Source organism: Erithacus rubecula, assembly GCF_903797595.1.
Source record: "Erithacus rubecula genome assembly, chromosome: 2".
Taxonomy (NCBI): Eukaryota; Metazoa; Chordata; class Aves; order Passeriformes; family Muscicapidae; genus Erithacus; species Erithacus rubecula.
In genome coordinates, this window is record NC_136685.1 from 92,985,749 (window position 1) to 93,004,834 (window position 19,086).

General features: G+C 38.9%; 1 protein-coding gene across 1 annotated transcript in view; it reads left to right on the forward strand.

The window, feature by feature from the left end:
• CNIH3 (cornichon family AMPA receptor auxiliary protein 3) overlaps positions 1–13,832 on the forward strand; it is a 43,688-nt gene extending 29,856 nt beyond the window's left edge. The window contains exons 4-6 of the mRNA XM_079299096.1: positions 8,589–8,701; positions 11,097–11,240; positions 12,559–13,832. Of these exons, the coding sequence (XP_079155222.1) occupies positions 8,589–8,701; positions 11,097–11,240; positions 12,559–12,586 (285 nt within the window). The 3' untranslated portion in view covers positions 12,587–13,832. The remainder of the gene's footprint in view (positions 1–8,588; positions 8,702–11,096; positions 11,241–12,558) is intronic.
• Positions 13,833–19,086: the final 5,254 nt, after the last annotated feature.

The window sequence follows — 19,086 nt, forward strand, 5'->3', positions numbered from 1 at the left end:
GTAATTGAAATATGACACGCTTTCACTAGCTCTGTGTTGGTTTAATTGTTTTCTGCAGCTTGCCTAAATGAGGAGGGAGTTAATATATTCACAGTGATTCACACTTGGTAGAGGTTTTGTTTGCACCAGAAGGATGAAGGACATAATGATTTTCCCTGAATCTTGTAATAGATTTCCAGTGCAGACAAAACCTGGGCTTTCAGTACCTGTGTTACTGAGCTGCCTTTTTCAATTCTGCACTTTGACAGGGAATTCAGTACAGATCACCTAAAAGCTTCTCTCTTTCCCCCTCTTCAGTCTTGTCTGCCTACTTCTTTGTTACATCTGTTATCTATTAAGTGTGGAATTGGGCTTTCCCTATTCAGTTAGTCTTTTGGGCACCCACATAGTTTGAATTTGATCAGAAAGAGTGGAACTTGGCACATGAGCTGTTTTTCAGAACTAATAATAGAATTGGGATCAAAGAGCTGGCACTATTCATATTTTGTACACAAATTATCCCATAAATTTTGCTTGACTAGAGGTAGTGCATCTCTTCTTCACACTTTCTGTTATATTTTAAAGAGATTACATTCATATTTACTAAAAAAAGTATTGCTATTGCAGTAAAAATACTGAATATAATCCCTTTTGTCCTTTCTTTGGGTACAATATCATATCTGGAAAGAAAGTCCTTAAAATAGGACTAAAGAACTGAGAGGAATTGTAGTATTTCTGGCAGGCAATTCATTCACTACTGACACTCATTGATTAAGTGAATTGGGCCAATGCTATTTTTAGTCAATTTTACAAGTTCCTGAAACTTTTGAAAAGTTAGAACATAACAATTGTTATTTTTAGCAATAATTGCCTAAGGATGTCTGTGTGCTTGCCCAGGGATAATGAGAAGATAGATCCTGCTGTGTCTGCCAGGTGCTCATAGCAGGGGGAGCTTCTAAGGAGAGAAGTTATGAAAACTATTGCAAAAATAAAGAGTTCAGACTTGTGACTCAGCCACAGTTTGGTCCTTACCCCTTTTCTGCTCCAGTGGGGGGAAGTAGGATTTACCAGAGTGATGCCTGATGAAAACTGGAATATCCTTTGAAGGGAGATATTCATAGTGTTATTACTCATGAAAATATTTATGTATAAAACTATTTCAGTGTAACTCACTGTATTTTGCTGCTAGTCTCATCTCTGAGTGTTTAGTCAGTAATCAAAGTGCCAAACAAAGTGTCACTCTGTAACTGATGACCTCTTGCTCTACAGTTCAGCTTCTCCCAGTTCTGTCCTGGAGGATTTGTAAACTCCTTACAGTGGGAGAACATCACAAGCAGCAGCAGAATAAGCTGAAGATGCAGCAGCAAAAATGTGGATGGGTAATATCTGTACTGTGCTCCTGAGAGCAGTGTACTTCTCAGCCCCTTGGGGTGATGCAATTTATGCATCTGTTCCTCAGAGCATGCGGAAATATTGACAGAATTTGACTTGCTAATGGCCTGTATTTGCTCTAATTCAGTATGCAATAAAGTAAGTACTTGCATTTTAATAAAACAAAGGAAGTTAAACCAAAGGTCACTGTTACATTTGACAGAATGCTCACTGTGGGTTTAAGTTGGGATCACACTCTATGAAGCTACTATGCAATTCCAAAAAGCAATATAATTCCTAGATGTAGAGCACAATGATTTTACACCCTATCTGTTTATGGATGCAATTTTTTTTCTGCTGTGAGTTAAATGTCCTACCTTGCATCTCATTGCTGATGTTTTCTGTAAAGCTGTTGTAGTGCCAGGGAAGGAAATGTCTTTGCCACGTCTGCACTGCACCAAACCTGCATCCTCAGGCACAGCCCATACAGAAGCAGCCCTGTAGCAAACACTGAGTTTTCAGCACTTATGGAGGTGCCAATCTTGGGCAGACCCCCAGGAGGAGGCCTGAGGGCCTTTCCTGAGCTGTGCAGATGGCTGAACTTCATTTTGATCATCCCTGAGTTTCTGCATTCACAGCCCTGCCTGTGAGCTGGGGCTGCTCTGTAGCTTTAATGAGCAGCTGCTGTGCTAATTGCCACCCTCTGCAGTTTGGGGAGGGCAGACAAAGGCAGCAGGAGCTCTTGGAACAGCCCAGCTGTGGGGTGTCCTGTGCCTGAAATGCCAAAGTGAGGCAGGGCAAGGAGGGGTTTATTACCCTGCTTTCTGCCAGTGCTGTGGAAATCAGAGGAGGTGGCATTCCAGGGTTGCTAACCCAGCTTCTGTTACTGGTTCTGAATTAGCTGAGGAAAAGGAAGGTCATAGAGATGTCTCCTGATCCCTGCTGAGTGGAAAAGAACAGTTTGCAGAGGAGATACACTTGTAAGATCACAGCACATCTGCCCTAATGACGTGCCTTCCAAGGATGGGGCACTTCTTGAATTGTGCTGGTGCCCTGCAGACCTTTCAGGCTTTTTTTAAATCTCTTTCATAACCTTTTTACCTGTTGGCTGCTATGACCTCCCATGGGCTCTGCAATACCGAAATATTTATAGATACTCCTGATGAGTGTCCTGTAAAGACCTGATTCTCATCTGTCACTCCTGTTGGAGTTATTACTGATCTTAAGAAAAAGCTTACATATTCTAGTCATAAACTAGCTCCAGTGGAATATATGGAATGGAACATAATTATCCCCATGTTGCAGAAGAGAGAAAGAGACAATGAAAAGTGAAATGATAGGCCTAAATATAAATGTGTTTAGTAGCTGAGATGGAAAGAGCATCCAGAAATCCTATATTGTAATATTAGATCTGCTACTGTGTCACAGATGGATATGGAGTGAGAATAGTAATTAGGCTCTTTTTGTTAGTCATGCCATTGTCTGGTATTTGTGCTGTGGAGTGACTTACATTCACTTCCACTTAAAAGAAATGTTTAAAGAAATTCCAATAGCTCTTTAGAGTAATTAAATTGCCTTCATAAAGTTTTTTGCTGCTTTCATTGTGATCCTGAGCAGTGGGTGAAGAGGTGAAAACACAGATGTTGTATGCCTTTTTTAAAAAATTTGTGCCCTGCTTTTGATTTGTAACATTAGGTCTTGTGTGTGTGTGCTGCTGTTCTTCCCCAGATAATTATAAAGCTGTATAGGTGAACATAGTAGGTTCAGCTGCATGTTGTCCTTTTGATGATCTTCATTTCCCAGGCATTTTCTTTTGAGCTGCACAAATCTACCTATCAAACTGCTAAATACTTCTAGAGGTTTGCATAACGTGGTTTTGAATTACTTAAAATGGTTTTGTTACATGTTTGTATTATAACAATTTGATGCTACTGAATTAATAACTAGCAAACAGTCTGTAGAGACACAAACAAGTGTGGATTTTAACAGGAGAATTGAAATAAATTGGACCTGAATATTTGGACAGAAAACCTTAGTATATTTACTGTGACAGCATTGTATTGGGCTCTAGGGCAGCCTTTCAGAAGAGGTTTTGAAAGTCAAGTAACCCAAATTATTTAGAGTAGATTAGAAAGATACACTAGAAAAGTGGAAAGACTTCTTGTATTTCAAGAGTAAATTTAGTGTTTTGTGTGTTTGATCAGTGCAAACAGTATGTTTAAAACTGTTGGAATTATTAAGATGCATGGTCTGTATGTTTAAATTACACACAGTTGACCCTTCTTCTTTGGTTTGTGCACCAGCAGGAGGAAACAGATTATTTGTTTCAGAGTATGTACATTCCACATACACAAACAGTCTGGGCTACGGCACATGCTGCTACTATTTTTTGTGTGGTTTTGCCTTCTTTTTTTCACTTTCTTCCCTTCTGATCTTTCTGGTCTGTGCTGTTCAGTTAGGGGAATTTTGGAGTCATTAAATAATCTCCCTTTGATCTCCAAGTGTCTTTAACTCAGCTGACACTCCCCAGTAACCCAGGGTAGCTCTGGCAGGCTCTGCAGGGATGGGCTTTACAGTGTTATTGAAATAACTCCTGTGTCCTGAAAACCTTGGGTACACCTCCACCCCCTCTTTCCCTGCTACTGAGGAGGACATTTCTGTCAGCTTTTCTGAGGGATGTGGTGGAAAAAGCAGCAGATGAGCACCACAGTGACAAGCTGCAGTCATCCTCCAGTGCAAGCAGATGCAGGAGCAATAACCACTGCAATAAAGCAGCGTGCACTAAGATCAGACCTAACGTGGGGCCTGGGAGTGATTCCACACTTGCATGATGCTTTCAGGTCCTTTGTTGCTTTCAGGTGGATGGAAAGGGCTTTGTGTGTTTTCAAGGTGAGCAACTTGTTTCCTGTTGGAGTGGGTGAGTCAGGGGTCTCTCTGAATTCTTCAGAGAAATCAGAGTGCAGGGATTGAATTAAAGCCCGTGGGTGCATTGAAGTACATTAAACCACTCACGCATAAAGTAGAGGTGTAAGTTTAAATTTTAGGGTAAGTCAGTAAATTTTAGTATGAGCTCTAATGTTTTTAGTAAGTGAAAGGTTCAAATGCCAGAGTGGAAGTGCAAGTTCTAGTGAAGGTTGAAAAGCATAGTAATGTTTTCAGTGGGGGCTCCACGATGGTAATTGTAGGCAGTGTTTAGTCATAATAGAGCTATAGTAAGAATATTGCTTACATTTTCTAGATAGAACAAGATATATTGTATGAGTAGTCTATACATAACCTGGTGTGCTAAGAAACTAGAATTCTAATAGGTTAAGGAGTGGTGGTCTGAATTTGCATCTTAGCCTGTTGGAAAAATCCTATACAAGAGTATGTATTGGGGAGAGTGGGTGCTTCTAGCCACTTGCTTTTGCCATTTGCTTTTACTTTTGTTGCTGCTTTTGCCATTGCTTTTCTGCTTGCCTTTTGAGACTGATGTGCTTTGTAATAAGATGTGCTTTGTAATAAATTACCTTTTTAGGAACTGTTAGCTGCTTCACTAATTTAAGATAACCTGACAAAGTTGGTGCCAAGAGCACAGGAGGCTCGTAACCTCACAGTTTCCTCTGGGGTGATCAACAGAGTTCTTCATGCTACATGAAGGAGGTTCAGCCCCCACTTCCCTCCAGGATTGTCCTGCCCTCTGTAGGAGGAGAAGGCAGGCATTAGGAAGGGGAGTTGTTTCACCTCTAGCAGTAGTGAAGACTCAGAAGCTCTGGGAGGGTAGAGGGTGCAATGGCTGGCAATTTCTGGGAGCAGTGTAAAATCTGTGATTGCAGTGAGGAGGCTGACATGCACAGGTGGAGACTGATGTAGGCTCCTGAGTGTTTTGGGGTTAGGAACAGAAATTCAGTGAGAATAATTATTATTATTGTGTAGCACTCAGGAGTGTTGGTCTAAGCAAAGTGCTGGAAAGAAGCATCTTGACATTTCAGTGGCTTAAGAGTGGGGAAAACTGTTTGATTCACTTGTTGCAATTGATTTTCTAACTGTGAGATTTAATAGCATTGATGAAGGGATATTATTATTCCTGTTGTAATACTTTCCCAGTTCTGTGTTCTGTGAGGTATTTTATGGGCCTGTTCACTGGTGAGACAAACTGTAAGAGTCATTCCATGTAAAAACGATACAGTGCCTTGTAAAATCAAAATTACTTTTGAGAATGAGGAATCCGTATGTAATAAGCAGAATAAGGAGGAAGGATTCAGACAGAAAAATACAGATTTATCTTTTGTATAAGAACAGCAAAATGGATTTAGGAAATAGGAAACAGAATAACATTATTTAGGACTCAGCTTCTCAAAAGTGATCTTCATATTCCTGTAAACAGAAAAAAGCTGCTGATAGGTGCTTAAATCAGTGCTTGTTTTCCTGCTCCTAGTTCAGCCAAACCTAGATGTCTATCCATAGCAAAGCCTGCCTTATTTTCTTTGGAATTAGAGAAGGATCAAACTGCATGTGCAGTGTGTGTGCACAACTTTGTATGAGAATGAATTCTTGGGGTGAGATGGTAATGAGTTTGATATCCACCTAAGGTTTTACATATTTCATGTGAATGATGAATTGTAAATAAGAGTTTATGTGGACATTTACTTAACTACACAGTTACATCAGAGCAAAACTAAGAAAGTTACAGTGGTTTCTCTTTCCCTTGCTTATGTTGTAGCAAAAGGCATTTTTGATTAGCAGCAATTTTTTTTGGTCTAGAAGCGGACTTCCTTTTCAGCCTTTCCTGTGGTTTTCCACAGGGAAATATCAGCCAACTGAATTTCTAGTGGTAAATTTGCTGTGCCATTTGAGTTTGGGACTCAAAGTGACCAAGTTGTGTCCCTTAAGAATTGTGCTGCTATGCCAGTTTCTCCTTCTTCTCCATGTTTCATAACCATCACAAGCTTTATCTTCAGCTGTGTCAGAAAGCAGAGGTCGTTATTTGAATCAGGATGTTCCTGCTTCAAAATAGAAGTGTACTATTTATATCCTAACATGTTTACCATCTGACAGCTTCCTGTGCTCTCACAGGAATGAATTAAAGACATTGGTTTAATTCCTGTTGCAGTTATCTGTATCACTGAAGTTGCTCTTCAGTTGAGTACCTCAGCAGGAGCAAGGATTGACTGCTGCTTGTGTCTCAGCCAGCTTTCTTCTCTCCAGGAGCTGAACCCCATGTTTGCTGAAGCTGATTTCAAGTTTCCATTGCTTTCAGAGAATATAGTGTCAAACTACAGGATGATTCTTACAGCCAAGAACTGAGGCAGTGTTTTATTTTAGTTATTTACTTGACCTCATAAGCCTTGCTGTTAGTTAGTGCCTTTCCATACTTCATGCTTCAAAGTCTCTCAGCTCCTTTTAGAATTGATCTCTGAAGTACATCAGCTGAAGGTAACTGGTTTTGCAGGCTGGGCTTTGTTTGCTTCTTTGCATGAATTCTCTCCAGAAACAGTGATCAGCAATGATACTTTCTTTATTTATGTCTACAGGAAAATACCACTCCACAAAAAGGGTGAAGGGACATAAATGACCCACTTATGTTCTACCAGAAGTGTAGATAGATTTAATTTGCACCAGAAACTGTGACTGGAAAGTGAGCCTGCTCCTGAGAGTCCTCTGCTTCCTTTGTTTCCTTTCTAGTTTCACTGCAGATTTTTGTGTTGTTCTTCAAGCTCTGCATAAATATTCACCATGGGTTTCCTTCCCTGTTATTACCAGCCCAGCCTGCAGTCTCACTAAGTTTGTGTATTGTGTTGGAAAAAAATCAAATATGTGAAAATGAATGTAATATGCTTTTAAGTGTTGTGATGTTTAGTGGGCAGATGTACATCATGAAGACCTTTCTTGTCTACAATTTGTTATGAAGATGAATCATTCTTTGGGAAAAGGTTATAGTCATGTTGTAAATCATATTCTAAAGCTGGAAAAAAAAAAAAAAAAAGATCCAGCAGTGATAAATAAGTACCATCTGGAATCTGAACTATATAATTGCATTATGATTTGTCATCCACATAAGAGAAGCCCTTGAGAATGTTTAAGTTGAAGGCTCTGTCACAGAGATACCCAAATCTGTTAACTTCTTCAAGTCCTGAAGTGAAATGAATTAAAAAAGTATGTTCCATGTGAGGTGGAATGACTCCTAGAACCAAAATTATGAAATTCCTTGCAGCACAGCTGTATGGGTATTTGGAGAAGCTGTATATTGCATTTTACCTTGTTTAAAAAAAAATAGGGCTCACTTTAATTATTTGACAGATGATAATGAATTGTCATCCAAAAAAGTCCACAAATGCATTTTGTGACTTAATTTTGGTTGATGTATCTCCAAGATGAAGCAGTGGATGCAGATGAGTTGTGTATTAGTTTGTCTAGCTGTGAAAAATATGTACTGCTGAAAATTAGTCTTTTCTATGACTTGAAGAAAAGAAACAGAGATTGCTCAGAAAAGACATGGGAAGAAAATAAGAGAAGAAAGGCAGTTAAGAAATGGGAAAGCAGAGAAGAAAGCAAAGTGCCTTTTGAAATAACTGCTCTGAATCAACATTACATACATTTCTGCTTCTGCCAGCTGCCCACTCATTTTCTCTTTTAATAGAAAGAATCATCATGGCTCTGAAACAAGTAGTGTAGGGAGCCATGGATTTTCTTAGGAAGTGAGTTTCCTGTCTTAGTGGGTTTGTGCTTGCAAGACTGACTTGGTAATGGATTTGATCTCTTTATGGTGTATATAATATATACAAAATGGTAGAAACAGCACTTTGTTTTTCCAAAGACACTCCTCCAATATAGAAATAAAGCTTCAGGAATAGCTTTGTTTCCTTTCTGAATGATTCAGTAATAAAACTTTGTTCTCTGAAAGCTCTTTTACTGGCATTTATTTAGTCTCAAAATGTTTGTGTGAGGGAGGCATTAATATAATGTGTGTTTTGTAGACATAAATCTGGAACACCAGATAGGACAGTAAGTGATTTGTCCCATGTCTTTCAACCAGCCCTTGGAGTACAAACTTGGGTAGAACCTCAACAAACGTGCCCCTGGGTCTTGTGCTGCTTGCTCAAAGCTGTCTGCCAGCTGAGGTGTGTCCAGGGACAGACACACAGGAGACCTGCAAGACTTGCAGAGCTGATTTGTTCTCTGAAAAACTACCTAGGTGACTAAAATCAAAGAAGTATTTGTTTTACTGACTCCTGTTGTTTCTATTCCTTCCCTTCTAGCTGGTGCTGCCAGAGTACTCCATCCACAGTCTCTTCTGCATAATGTTTTTATGTGCTCAGGAGTGGCTCACACTGGGGTTAAATGTTCCTTTGCTTTTTTATCACTTGTGGAGGTAAGCCCTTCTTTTATATGCTGACTGCTTGTTAGCTTTGCTTGCCTAGCTCAGCACCCATGCAGATTGTGTGAACAATGAAGGACAGTGATAGGAGTGTAGATTAGTACCTCTTGCCTCGAGGCTCTTGCCTGTAAGCAGCTGAAACTTATATTTCTAGAGAAAAAGGAAATTTTTTCATTATTTAGGATGGCTAAGGAAAACATATAACAATACATCTGTGGCTTTCAGTTATTTAGATGAATATTCTGAAGGGTGTCAGGATGCACTCATTGTGAGTGAGTGAAAACATGGAAGTGAAATAGGCTGGAATCTGAACGTGGAACTTGGTGAGGCTCTAAGTACTTCTCAGTTGGGGAGTTGTAAGACAGTTCCTATCTGAAAAGACTTGGACCTCTTCATTCAGTTCTAACAAGGAAACATTTCTATTGTTGTGAAATAGAGACTGGGAAGGTTTGACAGGTTTTTGTGTCTCATCTTCTTTGGCAGCACTTTGTTGGCATGGTTTTGAAGTGTAAAGTAAGTTGTTTCTTTACAGTAGTGAATTTCTGTTCTGCAAGGGAATTCTCTTTTAGAGACTCATGGAGGAGGGCTTGGAGTAGGTGAGGAACTGTTTCTCACACTGCCCATATGAAGAAGTGGGTGTGTTCCCACTCTGGATCTCTGAATTGTGTTTATATTCACCGAGGGGCTTCCAGAACTGAACATAAACCTGCTGTTGTTTTCCAGACAGGCAGTGCAGCTGCTGCTGCTGCATCTTCCTCAGCATTCTATGGAGGATCAGCCTTCTGTTGCTTCTGAAAATAACCAAGAGACATCAGTGGTTGTCAGTCTAGAGACTTCCCTAGCTTTGCATTTTCACAATGTTTGTAAAAGCACAGATGATTTTTGTCTGTCAGGGTCTCTTTATGTTACAAAGGTACATATGGTAGCAGAAGAATAATTCTGTAAAGAAGTCAAAATCATCATCTCAACCAGGAACTGAAAAGCAGTAGCTTTTTTGCACATTTTTTCTGTAAAAGCTTGGTAGTAATGAAGAGGCATATGAGAAAGTGTATTATTCAGAAATTAGAGTGCCAGTATAGTTCTCAGAAAGCTAAAATAAATCAAACTACAAATGCTTTTCTCCCTACTGCTCTGCTGCAATAAAAATCGTAATACTAGCAGTTAAGGGTTAACAGTCCTCAGTGTGACAATGACACCCATTTTAAAAATTTCTGATAACAAATATATCCAAGAGGAAAATGGTCAGATTCTAAGTAATGAATCAACCTTTGGAGAGAAATTTTGATTATTTTTTTTTCTATGATTCTTCATATGCTTTGCTATAAGTACTCCATAATTACTCCTGCTTTAACCACAGACAGGTTTGGGTTCATTGTGTAAAATTCTGGGAGGACACTGTGTAAAGTCTTCATCCAAGAGAGTTAAGCAAGATTTGACCTATGGTTCTCCATAAAAGAACTTATGATCTCATTAGAGATTGTAAGTGGCTGTGACTAACACTGGAAGGGAGAAAGGCAAAGTTATTTTGAGAACATCTTCTTTAGAAGTTTGTTGCTGGTTACTTGCTAGGTGTTTTTTATATCTTCCTATATATCTGTTTATCCATCTGTAAGCAATCAGCAATCTTCTGCTTACTTTGTCAAAACAGCAGAAATAATATTTCCTCTGATTTATGCTGATCTTAGAGCAGTTTATTAACTTTGCTGAGGAGTCCTTTTTTGTTGTTGTTTTGCTTTTTACTGCAAACTGAGACAAAAGCTCTTTTGCCAAAGAAGTTATTTTGTCATTATTTTCTCAAACATTCAGTCATTTGCTGAGAATCATTAGAAATTTCTCCTGTGTAAGAAGAAAAATATTTTCTGAAGAAAATTATTTGGATGATAAATTCTTGAGCAGTGCCACATGTAGAAAACATTAGTCAGCCACTTCTTGCATTACTCCATATTGACATTTTTCCTTTCCAGAGTTGGAGGAACTTAGCTAGCAGTTGGTTGGGACTGTCACCTTTCATCATGTCTGAAATCAATTGTGTAGGTGCAGTAAAAGCCCAGTAATCATTTCTGCAGTCTGTGATCACAAACCACCATGTATTGTCACTCACAACGTGCAAGTTATTAGTGGATAAGCCAGAAATAACTCTGTAGGAAGGGGAAATGTTTTGATGTGAAGAACTGATAGAACATAGAAAATCCACATTCATTAATTGCTTGGTTCTGTAAGGAAGAAGTGCTTAGAGTAGCATCCTGATTTTTACAATGTCTGGAAACAGAGGCTTGAGAAAGAAAGGGGAATTCCTCCTATATCATGGAAGGTGGTAGTCAGTGTGTACCTGCACATACTAAATACAGATTTTTAGAGTCTTTCTGGGTGTTTTCTCCTGCTGTTTCAGGTATTTTCGTTGCCCAGCAGACAGCTCAGAGCTGGCCTATGATCCACCTGCAGTCATGAATGCTGACACCTTGAGTTACTGCCAAAAAGAGGCCTGGTGTAAGCTGGCCTTCTACCTCCTTTCCTTCTTCTACTATCTCTACTGGTAAGTCTGCCCATTTCACTAAGGGAATAGCAGCTGCTTTTCTTTTCACTTGTGAAATTGCTTTTAGGAATGGTTGGAACGGATTGGACAATTTCCTTGTCTCATAAAATGTTGCTGCTTCTTCTATTATCTTTTGTTGTTGATGCTGGTTCAGGAGAGCACTCCCACTGACTGCTGGCACTTCAGTACAGAATATTTAGTGTTTACCTAAGGCCTGAGCCAGGCCCTAGCACCAAACAAGGGAAATAACTTTTGCTTCTCTGTATGGTCTCTTAGGATGGGTGAAATAGCAGTTATGCTAATGGCATTGCATCCAATTAAAAAAAATGTAATTCCTTATGATTCAAGAGACTCATAAGAAAAATACTACACCTCTGGTGTAGTAATAGCCAAGATGGTAAATAATGGGTAGGTAGGTGTGGGGTGGGAACATGGGATGCACCATGCCTGCAATGATTCCTACAGGCTCCCTTTCATGACAAGGGAAAGCCTGGTGTCTTACCTGTTCTGCTGTTTCCCACATCTTGAGGATTGTTGTTTCTCAATATTCCTTTTAAATGCTACTGATGTTTGTGGAGAAAAGCATTTTTTTAACCCCATATTTTTGTGTTGGGATCAAAGTCAGGTCTGTAGTGTGGTGTAGCATTTCTCCTGAGATTTTACTGCTGTGCTGCTTCCTCTGAGCTCTTCATTCTGAAACATGGCCACCATCCAAAATCCACTGCCTGGTGCTAGATAAAATAGTATAAATTACAAACACTTTTTCAATGCTTTCCTGGATATAGGCAGAATTAGAATTGCAGTAAAATGGAGCTGTGGCAATATACTCTGTTTTCTCCACTTTTCAGAATTGCATTTAATATGTATGCATTCAGTCCAGCTGGTGGCTGCATTTTATGTTTCTTCTAGTGCACAGAGGTTTTTTCCAAAGGCATCAAAACAATGCAATTTCATGGAAAAAACCTCTCCTGCTCTGCTGAGAGTTGCTGGTTGAAGTTTTAAAGATCAAACACACTAAAGCAAAATGGTTTTGTTTCTTCACTGTTCAAATCCAGACATCAGACTGAGCTTTAAAAAGCTCAAGCACAGCTTGTGGTGCAGTAGGATGTCGATAATGAATTTGTTATTTCTTGAGTGCCTTTTGATACCCATCTTGAATACACAATAATTAAGATGCTTTAGAGATAGAAGGAATGCAAAAGAAAGCACAGGCCATACAGTCAGACCTGAGGAACAGACAGCAAAGGGTTATAAAAATCAAAGTGCTCTGCATGCTTCAAAGGGATACTTTCATATTGTGTCTTTCTTTTACATTCAGCATGATCTACACTCTGGTGAGCTCTTAACTGAAAGATCATCTCTAAAGACTGAAAACAACAAAGGCTGGAGGTGCAAGGACGAGTGAACCAAGGGATGCATGATTAAAAAAAAGCAAAGAGGAAAACTTTGAACCCAAGCCGTAAATACGGTACATGAAAGAGAGATCCAGCAAAGAGAAGCAGAATATCATGGGAGAATGGCTGAGTTAATTGTGTTTGTCTCCTGTTTCTCAATGTATTGCAGCAAATGATTTTCAAAACCCAAGCAAACAATAAAAAATAATAAAATAAAAAAAAAATTGCAACAACGTGGGCCAAATTATACAACTATTCACCTCTGCAGGGATAATGCTGCTTGTTTTAGTGGACTCATTAAAACTGTAATCCCTACAGCTCCTGCTGTCTTCCAGGAAGCAATGTTTCTTTTCTTAAGGACTATTCTGGACTGAGGAAGCACAGGACAAGATGATCTTACACAAGAAGAGCTGTACAACACATTCTGAAAATGGGCACTGAGTGGACTTGAGATAAGATGTGTGACTGTCCTGCAGGGCTGTTCTCGTGACACTAGTCAAACAGGGATGTCAAATCTCATGGAACTGCTTCAGTGGTTTTGGTTTGTTGGGGTTTTTTAATCCAACCAAAACAAGAATAACAAGAATTTGCAGTTTCAGTGTTCTGTATTCTAACTATATGCTCTTCCTGCAGGTGAACATCCTGCAGTATATTTCTGTACTTCATTTGTGATGCACCAACACCATACAGTGAGATGTAAAATTGCATTTGGTTTAACCTAGACAGGTCAAGCACTTATTGAAATAGTGTTCCTCTGACTGAAAAAAACCAAAACCCAAACCAGGTAAAAGCTTGCATATATTTAAAGAGGATTTTAACGTAGCTATTATATTCATCCCAATGCTGGATAGCAAATACCAGACCAGCTAATTGTGGTCTGTAATTCTGCTTTGCAGTTTTACTTCTGCTGTAAAATTTAAGCTGGAACAAATACACAAAATGTCTTTGTCTTGTATGAGGTTCCTCTTTGAAAGATGTTCAGTTTTTTTATAATTTAAAAGTTTTTAAATTTTGTCATAGAGTTCTCATTCAAATTCATTTATATGGGCTGCATATCTTTATACATATGTATGTATGTATATAGAAATATGTATCTACATAAATACAATCTATTTACATTTTAGGTTAATCTGTTTGACAGGGCAAAGGTATCAAGTGTCCAGAACTGCTGCTTCTGAAATAAATCTTTTTCAGTGCTGACCCAGGTGAAGCCAGACTCACTCCCTCAAAGTCACTGGTGCTGTGGGTAGTATCAAGGCTGTAAACTCAAGACTAACACCAGAGTGTTCACATGGCTCTTGCATTGGGAATGAGCTGATAAGGGTTGACATTCTTTTATTTACAATAGTTTCATTAATTTTCAGTCGTTTTTATTGGATGCATTTTATCTTCATGCAATGTAGTATGCCCAGTTCTAGGATCATAGCTGCCAAATCAGATGTTGGGGAGCTGCTTTGGACTCTGATGGTTCATGGGTTTTGATTGCACACACCAGAGGTGGCTGAAGTGCTCCTGAAATCACACTGGTCCTGCAGGCAGTACAGATGAGTTCTCTTGGAGGGAGCCTGAGCTAAGGAACTTCACTGGATCATTGCAGACTAACTGATAAAGCTCTGCTGCAGTGGAACAATTAATGCACAACCCATGAAAACTGATGATTGTCTGTAACTGCATTTCTTCTCTGCATCCTAACTAAAGCATCTGGTTCTACAACAGTACAGGAACTAGATTCACAGGAATAAATCACAGTGAATATCTTCTAGGTGTCTTGCTACCTCATAAAACTTTCATCTCTGAGCAGGTGACTGAATCTTTCCATCCATCTTTTAGGATTTCATAGGAGATGGAAAAAATTAATTCAGGTTCCCTATATTCCAAATACATGCTTTAAAGTCAGTTTCATTTAAAGGTTTTGAATTTTGTGAGGTTGAATGGGTGAAAGTATGATCACTTCTTGCCTGAAAACACACAGGTTTCAAATGCTAAGGTTTAGAGGTGAGCTGGACTGCTGGCAGGTCAGTTGTTTGCCTGCAGGGCTGAGTGGAAGCTCTGAGTTTTTGTAACTGGCACTGGCCTGTAATTCTTGACTTTGCACAAAAAGCAATTGTGTATGTGGGTCTTCTGAATGCAGCCTCAGGGCACTTCAAGGACTGGAGTGGGTGTGCTTGGTCATTTGGAAGAGATTCTCTTTTTCAGGGAACTATTTATCAATACACTTCCCAAACCCCACTGGAGAGCAGAAAACTTCATTTGATCCTACAGCTGCTTTGGGTGAGTATTTCCAGGATTTCAATGCTCTGGTACTAGAAATTTTTTTTTGCATTTCCAGATATTTTATTCCACTTTCTTTTGAGCCAACATTAGCCTAAGTACACTATCTCTCATGCCCCTTAAGATTTCACTATATAGAGAAAGAAGTCCTTTTCACCCTCCACTCTGATAAAGAGGAGCTGTCTCATGTCCTCCTGTAGAAAACTCTATTCTCCATGTCCTTCATTGTCTTTCCAAAGAAATTAATCTTTGTTAAGAGTGCATAATCACAGCTGTTCAGAGTATTCTGGAGAGTATCTTGCTCTAATTAGTCCTTGCTGTGAATGGACAATGGAAGCTAACAGTCTCAGTTCTGTACAATAATACTTATTCAAAAAGGCCACCACACAGCTCTGAGTAGTATTTTGTTTCTCTTTGAGATTAATCTTAAAGCTGATGGGAAAACTGGTTAATATTAGGATACCTTCCCTTTAATTGAATTTAGTCTGCAGGGGCAGGAGTTGGACTCAATGATCCTTGTGGGTCCCTTCCAGCTCAGGAGATTCTGCTTTAACCAAAGCAAGGGATGTAAATGGTGTAGTTGTTGCCAAAGAATCTGTGATCTTTGGTCACAAGGAGTGTCTTCCCCATGTCACACTTTTGAGGGAGAAATAATCTCTTCCATCCTTTCTCCAGTTCTTCCTTGTTGGTTAGTGGAGGCTGGAGATTTCCTCTGCAATTTCCTGCTTTCTTCCTGTCTCCTTTTTCAGAAGGGTGAATGCCATTATTTAGGAGCAGAGTTCTCTTCTCTTACATGTCTGATGGTGTAGATAAATCTCAGAAGACATAAGAAAACTCATCATCACTCTTTGCTCCTTCAGAAGCAGGTGTGAAATGAGCACACTCTTAAACAAGTACTCATTTTCTTTAACTGCACCTCTGTGAAGTGAAAGAGGTGATGCTTACCTTGTGAACTCTTCCCATACATGTTGTACCTACCTTTCTTTTTTTTTTCCAGTAACTGTTGAATCTGCTTAAAAGAAAAAGGTAAGAGGTGGAAAAAGATGGGAGAGGATGGGACCTGCATGAGCTGCTTACCAAAGAAGCATCTACACAGTGTGCTGACCTTTAGCTGCTTGTTCCTGGAAGGGATGAAAGGCAAGGTCTCCTATTTATAGTCAGGTAATTGCAGTGATGCTGAATAAAATTGTTGCTGCTCTGACTTTTTCAGTTTCAAGTACAGCAAATCAGTGCTGATAGCAGAATGCTTCGCCTACAAATAATTAGCTGTACTTAAGCTGTCAGAAGTGTTTTTCCATCTGCTTCCTTGAGCCATACTCTTCCTAAGACTCTGAAAGAGAAGGAAAAAGTTCTTCAACCTACACCTTACAGAAACTGCTCTGAGGTTGTTATGATCTGGCACTGCTGTTGGGGTCATGAGTAATCCTACATTATTAGCAGGGGTATTAGCAATCTATTGCTTTTCCTTTCTCCATTCCATCTCCACACTGATATTTTTGACAAAAAAAAAAAAAAAAAAAAACACAGCATATGATCCAAAATCCTTGAATTTACTGGAGATTATTTGTTGTTTCCAATGAGAAACAAACAAAATGTTTCCATTTAATACTCATTCCCTCTACGTGTGGAATAGGTTCATATTGGAAAGTCTCTAGATTTTTGTTGGTAGGCATTCCATCCTTTAGATCTTGATACCACATCCATTTAACTAAATTATGTTAATGGAAAGGGAACCTGAATTTTTGAGGGATAAGGGTAACATTTCAATGCTCATGTCAAACTACTGCAGAAAATTATACCAACTTGGTAAAAATCTACCTACATGGAAGTTGATGGATACCTTTTGTTTCATGTCAGCCCCACTTAACAATGCAGTTTCTACTAAGAGGTTGGTGGAAAATTAAAAATAGAAAAAAAACCCAAACAAATACAATCAGTTTAGTTCATGAAAAATGCTATTGGATGTTAGATAAAGCTTGAGTTGCTACAAGTAGAACAGGAGATGAAAAGGTCAAAATAAACAGAGAATTGGGTTTTTTATTCTTTGGGAAGCAACAAATATTGGACTGCCATCCATGCTGCACTGAACTTTACATTGGTGATCTCAGTCCAGATTCCTGCTCTGGTGAGTTTTTTGATTATCTGTTGCTCATGAACACATTGTTCTGGTTTATTTTTGTTCTGCTCAGCAACACAGTTGTAGGTGGGAAGGAGGGAAAATTCTCCCATGAAATACCATATTTCCCCTCTTTTCTCCCAGGAAACATGTGAACATGCTGTAACAAAATTCTGATTATGTGTTTCAGTGGTACATCTCAACCAAAGAATGAAGTTCTTTGCTGCAGACAATATTCTGATGCAATTTAATAAACCACAGGTCTAGAAATATTTTTTAGTGCTTGCACACTTGAAGTAGTTATTTTACTACCTCTACTTGCTGGCCAACTTCCCACGTAAGAGAAAATGCACTTCTGTGGCCCAACTCCATGACTTTCTGCACAGTCAAACTGTCAGTAAAACTCTGAGGAAAGTAAAGTGCTTTTAATTTTTTTTTTCTAATTATGAGACCCCATATTTAAGTAATATGTTATGGCAATGGAATAAAGCATTAAAAGCCAAAATATCCTGTTTAGTCTAAATCTCAAAAAGATGTTGCTCCTTTTTTCCTATAAATTATCCCTAATTTCACCAGTCTTCTGACACACCTGAAGAAATCTGCCTATCCCACTGTTCTGACAGTTTCAGCCTTTTAAAACAGATTTGCAGCCACTGATCATTAGTGGGAAACACTGACTGGAAAGAAAAAACTTTTACAGACCACCCCAAGTTTTATGGAACCATCTTAAATAATACAGAAGTTGTCCAGTCTTCTGGAATACCTCTCACCTGTAAACTATTACTTTTATTACTTATATTGTTGTATTACTTTCATAGTAATATAAAGCACCAAGCACTTAATAGTAAAATACATAGTACAAGTCTTGTAGAACAAGCAAAGCAGGATTTCTTTCTATGTTTTAAGAGCTCTTGTGAGATGGAGGCATTTCTCCCTCCGAGTAGTGCCTGGTACTGCACAGGTGAAATTGGGAATTACATATAAATGGTACTATAATCCGAAATAATGCATGGTTTTTTCTCATGGGAGGAAACAATGGAATTCAGTGGAATTAGTCAGAATGCATTTTTTCCACTGCCACTAGGAGGGTACCTGCCCTGGGCTGTTGCTGTGACAAACTGAACTGTGTTTCAGCCTCTGAATGCATGTGTGCTATAATTTTATGCTGCCAGAAAGCATTAAAATGTAAAGAATGGTGATCAGAACTGCTCCCCATTTCAGTATTTTGCACCCTTACAGTTAGTTTTGGTTTTACCCATTTATCCTCTTCCTTTATCACACAGTGGATCCTATTTCACTCACCTTTCAGTGCTACATTTAAAGCAAACCCAGTGCAAGCTCAGACTAAAACAGTGGCACTGGTTCTAGTCCAAATCTTTCATCTACCTGTGGACATTTATTTGAGAATAAAATTATCCTAGTTTGGTTGTAACTAGGTGCAAATGGAAATTAGCTATTTCAATAGACATCCTTTTCATCCTGGAAATTGAATAAAGCCACATTCATGCAGAAGTTTGATGCTTAAATGTGCATTAGCACAAAATTGTTATTAACCCAAATCAACAGCATAGAAGTTGCCTCAGTCTGCAAATGATGATATATTTTTTAGGCATAACCACAGCAGAGCTGTGCTCACAGGGAGAGCATGTCCCATTTACAGGCACTGCTGTAAACTTTCATGGTGTGGAGTTATGCAGGTTGCTGTGGGGCATTTGGCCTGTTTTAACCCTTGTTTCCTCCACTACAGATTATATCAGCCCTGAATTTTGCCACCTAACATTTTAGTTCCTGATCCTTGAGTCCAGCCCTGAAGCAGACTTTTTTAAATACATATTGATACATACTTACATTATATAACACATTGCATGAGGTGAACTCTAAAATAATATAAAGTGTGTTTTATATCCCCTTTATTGTCTATTATAGGCATTTAAATACTTTAGTATTTAATTAAGTGCTCCTTGATATGCACATACCCACACAGGCCATCTAAAAGCTAAATAAATTCATGTCTGTTAATATAATAAACAAAGGAAGTGCTCTTCTGTTATCTTTGTGTCTTATC